The sequence below is a fragment of the Phycodurus eques genome, chromosome 21 (assembly GCF_024500275.1).
Source record: "Phycodurus eques isolate BA_2022a chromosome 21, UOR_Pequ_1.1, whole genome shotgun sequence".
NCBI classification, from domain to species: Eukaryota; Metazoa; Chordata; class Actinopteri; order Syngnathiformes; family Syngnathidae; genus Phycodurus; species Phycodurus eques.
Genome location: NC_084545.1, coordinates 5,195,504 through 5,207,500, shown reverse-complemented (window position 1 = coordinate 5,207,500; position 11,997 = coordinate 5,195,504). Strand labels below are relative to the sequence as shown.

At 43.2% G+C, this 11,997-nt stretch overlaps 1 protein-coding gene across 2 annotated transcripts in view; it reads right to left on the bottom strand.

The window, feature by feature from the left end:
- The window catches only part of boc (BOC cell adhesion associated, oncogene regulated), a 32,767-nt gene that overhangs the window by 695 nt on the left and 20,075 nt on the right, over positions 1-11,997 (bottom strand). The window contains exons 4-16 of one of the 2 annotated variants that reach the window (XM_061666333.1): positions 10,617-10,763; positions 9,641-9,784; positions 8,704-8,997; positions 6,892-7,164; positions 6,522-6,790; positions 5,658-5,823; positions 5,339-5,407; positions 3,965-4,174; positions 3,702-3,877; positions 2,480-2,891; positions 918-1,132; positions 771-844; positions 570-694 (exon numbers count right to left, since the gene is read on the bottom strand). In XM_061666333.1, the coding sequence (XP_061522317.1) occupies positions 570-694; positions 771-844; positions 918-1,132; positions 2,480-2,891; positions 3,702-3,877; positions 3,965-4,174; positions 5,339-5,407; positions 5,658-5,823; positions 6,522-6,790; positions 6,892-7,164; positions 8,704-8,997; positions 9,641-9,784; positions 10,617-10,763 (2,574 nt within the window). The remainder of the gene's footprint in view (positions 1-569; positions 695-770; positions 845-917; positions 1,133-2,479; positions 2,892-3,701; positions 3,878-3,964; positions 4,175-5,338; positions 5,408-5,657; positions 5,824-6,521; positions 6,791-6,891; positions 7,165-8,703; positions 8,998-9,640; positions 9,785-10,616; positions 10,764-11,997) is intronic. The other variant, XM_061666334.1, reaches the window with a different exon arrangement.

The window sequence follows — 11,997 nt, the reverse complement described above, 5'->3', positions numbered from 1 at the left end:
TTATTCAAGAGCAAAAACACATTTTATTTTGTCTTTATATTTTAGTGAATGTTGTTTTTGAGAAAAAAAAATTTTGAACAACAATTTTCAGTATTTCCAATTCCATTTTGTATTTTTTTTTATATAGAAAATACCCTTTTTAATGGGTAAAAAAAACATGTAAAAAAATATAAATTACTTCCCCCTCCTCCCAAGAAATAATGCATAACTTCAACAACAGAATTTTTATTTTTTGGGAAAATAAATGTCATGATTTCTTGAAATATGCAATTTCGTTAGAATAATTAAAGTTGAAAAATTTTGTTTTTTAGAAAAAATATAATTTAGATAAAAGGAATTTAAGAAATGAAAAATTTTTTTAAATAAATTGTAAGTAAAATACTTTTTAAATGACATTTTTAGAAGAAAATATGTCATTGCTTTAGAAAAACATTACATTTTCTAAAGTTGCTACAATTTCATTTACCTTTTAAGTTTAATTATTACAAGAACAAAGTCATAATTTTAACGAGGAAACTTGAAAATCCCCACGTGAACCTAAACGCAGCAGTAGAGTGTCAGCGACGTACTTTGGGAAAGCGCCTCTTCCTCTGCGTCCGCGTCCTGCGCGCCGTCCAGGTGACGGGAACACGCTAGAATCCGGCACGAGGAATCGTCGGCCGACCGGAACGTCTGCTCGTAGCCGTCCGGATGTCTGAAGTGGGTGAAAACCCAATCAGGAAAGAGCCTAAATGTTGTCAAAACTGATCGACCGGCGAGTAAAATGTGACCTGGCGGAGAAGTACCCATTGGCGAGTCCGTGCGGGAGCAAGGTGTCGCACTCCGTGTCGCAGTCCGCCTCCTCCTACAACAAATGACGTTGCATCAATACGGTCGCATTATCGTTCCCAAGAAGCCGCAAAATCTTATTATCCTACCGGGCGCAGGCTACGGGTCAGGTGCTGGTTGTGGCGGGCTTTGCCGTTGTGCCCGTAATCTCCGCTGGGAGGGTAAACGGCGTGCGGGACCGTCAGGTGGCCGTCAGCGGGGCAGTGCCCCACCAGGGCCAGACCCTGCAGGGGCACCATAGTGTACTGGCACGACGACGACACCGGTGCGGCCACGGCAGGGAAGCACAAGTCCGACATTTGCTCTGGATTTAAAAAAAAAAAAAAAAAAAGTCAGTTTTTACTTGCACTGCTTTGGAATTTGAAGGTACATTTCAACAACTGTACTTTTGTTTCCCTTCATGGCTTCCTCCACGGCACGGTGACCGACTGGTTAGCACATCTGCCTGACAGTTCTGAGGACCGGGGTTCAATCCTGTGTGGAGTTTGTGTTCTCCCCGTACCTGCGTGGGTTTTCTCCGGGGCACTCGGGTTCCCCCCCACACCCCAAAAACAGGCATAGTAGGTTGATTGAAGACTCTAAATTGCCCTGAGGTATGAATGTGAGTGTGGATGGTTGTTTGTTTATGTGCGCCCTGCAATTGGATGGCGACCACCCGAAGATAGCTGGGATAGGCTCCAGCACGGCCGTGACCCTCGTGAGGATAAGCGGTACAGAAAATGGATGGATGGATGGATGGATGGACTTCCCCCACTGTATAAAATATAGTATTAGTATATGTATTATTTCCAATATAAAAACATTTTTGAAATGAAGTCGTAGTCTTAGTTAGGGGCGTCACAAAATATGAGAATACAACTGATTTTTTTGTGTGCAATATTTCAAGAAAAAAAAAAAATCTGAGAAAAAAAAGCTAAATGATTTTTTCATGCAATCTGCACAAAAAAAAGTCTAAAAAGGTTTTATTTAGCAAGTGTACAAAATATGTCAACACAAATGCCGCTCCCGAAACATTTCACTGTTTTATTTAGTTAACATTTGTAATTAAAGTATTTTTGGGGTCATTTTAAGAGGGAAAGGTTTTCACTATGCATTCCACAATTTCTTTTATAGTAGACTTTTGGGAAATTTTTTCAAAGAAATATTGAGGAAAAACTAATTCAAGAAAATGTGTCATTTTAAGAAAAAAACATTTATAGTACATTTTATTTTTCAAGAAAAAATTGTAATTTGGAATAAAACTTCAAAATAAATAAAAAGCAAGGCTACAACAGAAAAAGTTCATTTCTTTTACAAGTTAATTTTTCTTGAAATATTGTCATTTAGGGTTACAGTTAGGGTCTAAAGGGGGGGAAAAAGGCAAATTATGAGAATAACGTTTTAAAATAATTTCCAGAATATTAGGATAAAAACATAAAAATATATGTACCTTCATAATTTGTGAGATTTTCTATTATATATATTATTTTGAGAAAAAGGTTAATTTCGATAAAAAAAGTAATCTTTTTAATAAGAAAAAATATATATATTCTTTGAGACCCTAAGGTTTCGTGTGAATATTAAAATTCCCACGGGGGCCGAAATGCATAAATACAAAAATGGTCAATTTTTCCCCATGCATATCATACGACGACAGCAGACGTGTTCTTACTCTGCTTGGCCCAGGCCCGCCACAGGCAGAAGGGGATGAAGGCGACAATGATGAAGACGAAGGCCCCCAGGACCACGCCCACGATGAGATAGGGCAGGTCGCCGGGCCGAGGCACCGGGCCGCCCGCCGAGCGGCCCACGTCGCGCTTGGGGACCTCGGAGGGGGCGGGCCTGTGGTGGTGGGGGCGGGCCTTGGTCTCCAGAATGACCACGTTGCCGAAGTCGCTCTCGCCCTTCTCGTTGAAGCTCTGCATCTTGATGTCGTACGCCGTCTCGGGCTGCAGGTCGCCGATGGAGTGCCAGTAGCGGTCGCCCTCCACCACGTCCTTCTTGTAGTCGCTGTCGTTGTCGCTGTCGGTGGGCCGGTAGTAGATGTAGAACCCGTAGATGGGCGTGTTGTTCACCGGCGTGTACTACGGATGTCAGGGGAAAACCACAGCAAGCGCCGCATTAAGTACATTTTCATACTCCAAACAGGGTTCTTCTCATTCCAGAAATTGAGCAAATCCATTTCGTAATCATTAAGAGAAGACATAACGAAATGTCATCAATTTCAACCAGCGAATCTCCAAATTCACCGGTGAACTTAAACACAACGCTCTCGATACAGCGGAACATCGGTTTTTCGAACAACCGGGTTTACGAACTATTTGGTTTACCAACTACATTTTCAAATAAAAATGACCTCGGACTAACCTTACCAGAATTTGTGTGTTTTTTTTTTTGGTTTTTTTTTAAAGATTAAGTGTCAAAATTTTATACAAATCCAGCAGAAAAATTCTGACTTTATCCTCGCAATAGTCAGTGAATAAAGTCGTAACATTTCCAGAACTCCTGATTTTCAACAAGCAAGTGCCAAGTTTCTCACATGAACTTTACTCATGTTTACATAATATGACGAAAAAAACCCTCAAAATGATATGTGGATAAGGTAATTATTTTAATAAGGTTCAAAATTCACACACAAAAAATTCAACGAACAAACTAAGTTAACTGAGATAAGTTAAATGCATGAATGTCAGAATTCTCACAGGAGCCTAAACACAACAATTGAGATGAATTATGACTCTCTCGTAAAATACGGTGCACTCTTGTAATGTTCTGAACAGTAATCTTCAAATCATAAGTTAAAAGAGTGAATGTCAAAATTCTCGGAGGAACTTATATAAAGCAATGGTACGGACTGCTTTTCCCGTTTTCTGCGTTCCGTTTTCCGTCCTTACCGTCCACTTAAGAATGATGGTGGTCTCATTGATGGCTTCGTTGTAGGTGATGTAGGGTCCGTCTACGGGGCGTTCGTGGGTCCTCCCGCCCACCACCGTGTAGGCCTTGGAGGGGGCGCTGGGCGGGCTGGACCCGATCACGTTGACCGCCACCACCCGGAACTTATATGACGTTCCTGCGGGGAGGGAGGAGGGACAATCACATTAACGATGTTTGTTTGCCAACGCCGCGTTTACAGGCCGTGGGAACGCTCGGCACCCACCTTTCTCCAGGCCAGTGATCTCCACTGAGAGCCGCGAGGGCGGGATGTTCTCCACCGCCGTCACCCAGTCCTCTCCCGCCTTCTTCACTTTCTTGTATTCAACGCGGAACGACTGGATGGGGAAGCCGCGGTTGCCGCGCGGGATCCACGTCACGTACGCGGACGTCTCCGTCGCCGTGGACACCGTCGGCTTGTCCGGCGCCTCAGGAGCTGAGCGGAAGAACCCGAAACCCCCCCAAAACTATCAACATGAGATTGTACAGATGAGGACTAGACTTGAAAAGTTTACTGAAAAAGGGTTCAAGAAAATTCTCAAACTTCCAATGGGAATCAATGGCAATTTAACAGAAAAATTGGGCTCATTTTTAATTGATGGCTATTTTATTATTATTTTATTTTTGTCATATATAGTATGAATAGAGATGAATTATTTTGTTCTAAATAGTACTTTAATCATACCAAATAATAAAATTGTACAAAATGTATTTAATATTTAATATATTGTTTTACTTTTATAAAAAAAACAAAAACAATCTGCACCATTGATATTAAAATCATTAAAAGAAAATCATTTTTAACAAATGAATGTCAGAATTCAGACATGAAGCTAAATACTACAGTTCATTATAGTTGAATTACAATATAATATTTCAGAGAACAAAAACGTTATCATATCACAACAGTGATAAAAATCAGAATTTTTTTCAAGAATGAAAAAGACATGTTTAAATTCAAAATTTCTACATGAACCTAAACACATCACAAGAGAATATGTTTTTAATGTGCGATTTAATATTGAGGGAAAGGTGCAATTGAGAATTATTATAATTTTCATGTTTTGAGATTTTAAAAAAAATACATATATTTTTTTAAAATGAGTAAAAAAAAAAAAAAAAAAAAAGATCACACACGAAGCTAAATGCAACAGTCACATTTTGTCCTGTCATAAACCTACACACAAATATATATATTTTTTTCTTTATTATTACATTGGATTTTTTAATGTATTTTTGGTGTCACTGTATTTATTGGTTTCTGTATTAGATGAGTTATTTTCCATTTACTATAAGAATACAGTTAACTAATACTATTTAATATAACAATATGCTATTTATGCTGTGATACTTTATATAGCCAAATAGTCAAGGTTATGTTTTCAAACCCTCTAACGACAAATACATAACACATTTTCATTTCAACATACAGCATATTATTCCCGTGGAAATGTTACTGTCAGGGTTAATGTTAATGAAACTTACTGAGAGTCCATCCAGCAGACAGAAGTGAAAAGGAGACTGAGAAAAGTGCATGTTAGTCGAAAAGGGACATACACGTTAATACACAGCATGGAAATGAAGCCAAAGCGAGACTTACGCGAAAGGCTTGGCGACGGAACCGCGGGAGTTTTAGGCAGATCATTATGACCTCCTAATCCTTTACGACCTGAAAGACATTTGAAGTGAAGGGGCAAAGTGAAATTCATGCTGAAAAGTGTGAAATTGGTAAATTGGTTGTTATATTAGGTGGAAACCCGAATTTCAAGTGAATCAAGTTTTTTTAACGAGAATTTCAAAATCATTGTAATGTCAGGGTTATTGTAACAATCCTGACATCGATGCTAGTTTGGGTAACCCGTCTATGAGGTTTTGCATTGTGTGTTAGCATTAAGCTAGCGGACTTCCCTAAGGTGTACCTTTTCCCGTCCTGAAGGTCATCATGGCCGGCTGGCCCAAGCCGGCGCAGTTCTTGGCTGCCATCTCCACCTCGTAGAGGCTGTCCGGCTGCAGCTTGGCCAGCGTCAGCTTGTGCAGGGAGCCCGAGATGCTACTGGACGTCCACTCGGCCAACGGGTCGCCCACCTGGCAGGCGCATGGGGAAAAGTCACTCAAGGTTGCCCGTTTTGACCTTCCAAACACTTAAGTTGAAGTACAGATACTTGTGTAAAAAAACAAATACTGTATGCATTGTTGCGTTTGTGCCGTTAGGAGGCGGGGACTTGTGGGGGGTGGCGCGTCACAACAGCGAGTCTGTGTGCGAGTGTCTGGCCGTGAGCTGTGGCCAACAGCAGCTTAGTGTGCTCACTGTGTTTGTATGGCTGGGAAAAAAGCATCGGCGACTGTGGCTCTCCTCTCCCACATGCGAGGGCACTACGGTAAATAGGTCATTCGGGAGTGAGGCGTAGGCCATCTAAATGCTAAATTAGCTGATGATGACCACTCAAAAATGTTTTTCTTCTCCAGAATATAGTGGCGACCGCTATTTGTGGGGAACAGGGACCGGGTCCGACTGAAAATAGTGAAAACCTGCGAATAATTGACGTGCATTATAATAGCCATGAAAAAAATGTAAATCAGTAGAAGATTGGGTTGAAACGGGGGATAGGTTCCTCCCAAAATATCGGCAAACAGGTGAATTCCGAATGGTCCACTGTATTTCAAATGTACGGGGTAAAAGTAAAAAGTCAGAAAAGTAAATGTTGAGGTAAAGTACATATACCTGAAAAACCTTACTTAAGTACAGTAACGACATAGTGCATTTGCACTTTGTTACTTCCTACCTTTCTGTACTTGATCATGTACTCCAGCACAGGGGCTCCCCGCTCGTGCCGCGGCCTCCACGTGAGCTCGTAGTAGTCGGCTTTGCCCGTGCGAGGCTGGCTGAGGATGATGGGCGCCTCGGCGGGCAGGATCTGACCCGGTATCGTCGCGCAGTCCAGAGGCAATGTGGCCCCCGCGGCGCCGGGCCTCACGGGCGGCTGCTCCCTCAGAACTTTGTCCGGGCTGAGCGGGCGATACATGGGGGGCAGCTTGGCCCTGGGTGGAATCCCTGTGAAGACAAATCAATCGATACGTTATTCAGGATAACCACCGCTTTGGCACAATGGAAATAAACACGACGAAAAATGATCACGAAAAATAGTCACCCACCAGTGGATATGGTGATGAGTCGCGCGGACGCCTGCGACCTGCCCACGCCGTTCTCGGCCATGCACTGGTACAGGCCCTCGTCCTGCGGGCCCACGTTGGCGACGCGCAGCATCCGGGATGTGAGGCGGTGTTGCGGCGACGGCGACAGGGGTACGCCGTTGTGCAGCCACGTGACGGCGGGCACGGGCTTGCCGCGGGCCTGGCAGGTGAAGCGCACCGTCTCGCCGAACGGCGCCTCCTGCTGCTGCAGATCCACCGCCACCTGAGGAGGCTCTGGAGGGAGGGGAAAAAAAATCAATTTGGAGTCATCATTAAAAAAAATATATACACATAAATATGTAAATATTCAAAAGAAAAATCATTATTATTTATTTTTTTGTATTTAAATGGTAGGGCCAAAAGATAGGTAGGGGTCGTTCCACTGTATCAGTGCAATTTGCACCCACCGGGGAATAATGTGCATAAATGCACACTAAAAATGACTAAAATATTTTTTTTAGTAAGTGAAATGTCCTGCACATTGATTTCATTGCATATTTAAAAATAACATTTAAAAGATAAATCTTAACTACTGTAAACCCTGGAAATCTTTTATTTTATTTATGTGCTATTAGCATGAATGCCATGTGGCTATATTTAATTTATTTCCTAATTCTATGCTATAAACTCACTCCTGCTACTCAAATGAGGTGCTTCAGTACTATAAAACAAAGTTGCCTGAGATGTGCCAATACACATTTGAGTAGTTCAGTATGTCTATGATCAGCAAAACACATAAATTTAAGTTTATTCTGAGAGCTACAACAAGCAAATGGCATGGTTGTGGACCAATACCACACAATTGAATTAACGATCCATCTCTAATTAAGATACATAAACTTCTACAACGTATCCTGCCAACTGCCTTGGAAAGTGAATGAAAATGTGAACATTTTCATGTCTAGCCTAAAAATACTATTACTATAAACTCAACTCTCATCCCCATGAAAATGAAACAGCCAGACACCATTTTTGACCCGTGTTAACGTGTCGAGAACCGTTACAAACACATTTTACCTGAGTCAAATTAAACTATGACCTGTGTTCTGTACCCCCAAAAATGTGTATGAAAGCCAATAAATTGAAACGTTTTCCAACAAGGAGAATAAATTATGCGTGTGTGCGTCAAGGCTGAGTTGATGGTTGAGTTCTTGTGAATCGGGGGGGGGACGGGGGACGGACGGAGCTCATTACTGCAGAGCCGTGACTTTAATTCGAGCCAGCTGCCAGAGAGGGACTGTGACAACATGTGTAGAAAATCACTGGAAAAACAGTAATCCATAACCTAGACAGGAGACAATAGAAACGTCTGTCTGCACCAGCCAGCCCTAAAAACAGGGGGTCTTCGGTTTATGCCGGAGTTTAGTTGCTACGGTGGCGACGTAACACACGTTTGTCTGACGGCGCCGTTAACTACCGCTAGTGCTGTCGTAAAGTCATCAGTCGGCCTGAGGGGGAGATCCCCCAGCTGCTCCCTTAATTGTGCCACAGGTAGAAGTAACATTTTCTGAATCTGAAAAGAGGTGAACGTCCTTGAAGTGTTCATGGATCAAACACCTTTGGTAAATTTAACCGTTAAGCTCCCTGTTGAAGAACAGAAAGTTGTGCAAAAAGTACTGAAAAACGGAACAGATGGAAATGCACTTTCAAAAGTTTACCTGAATAGGTTATAGTGTATTTTGGGTTCATCTTGAAATTTCACCCGTACTTATTCAATCCATGACTCAGTCTTATCTCTATTGACGAATCCATGACTTTAGGCTCGTCCCTTACCAAACACTTGCACGTCGTAGAGCACAGTGGCGGCGACGGCGGCGCCGATGCCGTTGTCGGCCCGGCAGGCGTACGTTCCCGAGTCTCCCTCGGCGGCTGCGTCGATCAGCAGGTTGCTGAGCAGGAAGCGGGTGTTGTTGTGGACTCGCAGCTCCTGGCCGTCCTTGGCCCAGGTGACGTGCGGCGTCGGGATGCCGCTCGCCACGCACTCCAGCACCAGCCGCTGGCCCCTGGTCACCATGATGGAGCGCGACGCCGGCGGGTAGATGATGCGGGCCGCTTCCGACGTGGAGCCTGCGGGATACAAAAAAAAAAACGACGTTGAGTGCTGAGTGCCAAGAATTTCCTGCTCATAATTGAAATCACAATGTGCGCACTCTTTCTTTCTTTGAACGCGGTCCAAGTGTTTAAAAGAATTACGGCCGGCAGGCAACATCAAATGAACGAACGTCGCACTAAACTGGCAAGTGTGTGCCACATGTGCGCCACATGTCCTACAGTACAAATTTATATATACAGTCATCCCCCCGCCTATTCGCAGTCCACTATTCAGAGACTTAATTATTTGCATTTATTCTTTCCGTGGAATTTATCCCCAGCTAGTCACCGCTATTCATCAATCTCATTTTACATTATCCTTAAAAAGAAATGGCTTACAGATAATTTGGCTTGAAAAAAAAAAAAAGCACCACATGTACACACACATCCGGCGAGACTCTCCGTAACTTCCACTAACAACTTAAACTTAGCTCCTCCCCAACATACAAAGCTCGTCTCTCCAAGTCCAGATGTCTCACTTTAACATACTTCTTTGGCACCAACAACTGTATTATTTTCCTATCTAGACGGGAGACATTTATAGGGTCTCTTGGCCCCTAACCTCCATGAATAACGAGGTTTCGCTGAACATAGAGTGCGCCTGCGTCTGGTGACTTACGGCGTATGCGCAGGCGGTCGGCCGAGGACGACGTCTTGACTTCCTGGGTGACGGGGTTGTAAGCGGCGCACTTGTACGGGCCCTCGTCTTCCTGTGTGGCGTTGGCGATCTGCAGGTTCCCTGATGGCATGATGAGGTAGTTCCCTGTAGAGGGAGGGGGAAAAAAAAGCTATAAAAGCGCTCTTACGGCCAAGGACAAACCTTAATAATGAATGAGGCAGATGTGAAAATAAAGGCGGCGGCTGTATTCACGTGAGCTTTATGTGTTTCCTGCGGAGTTATTTTTACGGCAGGGTGCGGGGTGTGGAAACTTCCTACTGTGACCATTTTTTGTAGTCCAAACCCTTCTACCAGTGTGGAAATAATACTAAAGAAAAAAAAAATCTAACAAATTCAACATTTTTACACAGTTCTGCCAAGTTGTTAGTCAATTTCACATAAATATAGACACACCAGTTCCTTCTAGACAACTTTCCCTAACCCTAATCTTGTGACTCTACCCACTGTGGCTCGGAAATAACCGTCTTTCCAAATCTCAGCTATGTTGCTGATCAGAAATCATGCAAATATAGCCACTGTACTTCCCATACAGACAATTTTCTGTAACCTTATCATCACTCCTCTACCAATTTGTTCCAGACGGTGACAGCCTCAAGTCCACTGATGCAGCAACATGTTCAAACGTTCATTTCCTCGCAGATAAGCGTTTGGCATCAGGAGCTAACAGCTCGCAGGCATTATCAACATACCGGCCACAAAGCACGGGCGCTTTTCTTCTCTTCCAGGCAACTTTTGACGTAAATACTTTGAAAAATAAACAGCCCACAATTGCCATCTTTTAACATTCTTGAGATAATCCGCCTTATCAGCGCTTTAATGATTGGCCCAGATAGCGGCGTTACAGCATTCCAGTAAATTATGAAGATAGCACGGGGAAGTAGCAATGATGAGGGAAGTGGGGGACAGAGGGGGGTACCTTTGGATGTCTCCAGCCATTCCTGCTTGACACTGTAGCGGACCTGCGCCTTGGGCTGGCTCTCCGGGAGGTGACACTCGATTACGGCCGTGTTGCCTTCGTCCACCTCGATCTCCTGCTGGTCGTCGGGCTCGAAGTCACGCAGCTCTGAGAAGAAAAGTCGGCCGTGTCACACAGGTTACAACGCAGTTTGCAGTACGGAAAGAACATCAGGCTCCGAACAGCAACATTCAACAAGCGGCAGGAATGTCTGGAAAGTACAGGCCATGTTCTACATGTGACAATAATCGCCCGTATTCTTTATATTTCTGGAATATGCGGCTGGGTGGCAAGAAGGAGCAGCAACATTAAAAGAGCTGCAGGAATGTCAGCCAAGTATTGGCAGTGTCCTACATGTGTCAATAATCACCTATGTTTGGGTGATGGGGAAAAGTGGCAGGGTTAAAAAACACACAACCCATTGTGCACTAGCAGTGTCCTACATTTGAGAACAATCTGCCATGTTCCTCATGCATAGTGTATGTCTGGGATATGAGGTTGGTTGGCAGACAGAGGCGCCTTTTTGCAAAGAAAAGGATTCAAACCTGGCAAAATTTTGAAGAAAAAAAACCTACATTGTTTTCTGCAATCTAATTTTTGGCAAGTACTGTCCGTGTCCTACATGTGACAACAATTGCTCGTACTTCTTCATACTGTATGTCTGGGATAAGGGGTAGGGTGGGCAAACAGCCCAGCTATATTTTGCAAAATCATACAGAACATTCAGTCGGCATCTTTAGAAGTAGATGCCAAATTTGTATAGTTTTGGAGGCGGTGTGAGAACATATTTTGTAGGGGTGTGAAGCACAAATCGCTGAAGTCGTCCAAGAAATCATCAACTCTTTAACAACTCTCCGTAAATATGTAATATTTGCAGTTAACTTCCAAAGCCTCAAAGCCACACGTGCACAACTCAAAAGTCGTTGTCATTAATCCTGTCAAACATTATTGCTAGGCCTGGCGCATATTCAAGGCCTACAGAAACATTAAAAACAGCTTCAGGAGATCATGTGTATTTTTTCATACATTTGGGCTACAATCCCAACTTTTTTGCTGATATTTTCAACGGGTGTGAGGCCTGGAAAAAGGTTGGAAATTGCTGAAGTAGACCAATAAATAGTCAACTTTATAACTACTTTTGTGTTTCAATAGTCTCAGTGCACCCACAAACTCAATTTAGCAAGAATTTGTGCCGAACATTGGCTTTATTTGCCGCTAACTTGACTTTCCAAAAGCCTTAAAAGTTGTCATTATTAATCCTGTCAAACATTACACTGGGGCCGGATCACGTTCTGTGGGAAATGTGGGAGGGAGTGGGATTACCGGGTGTAATGCCGCCAGT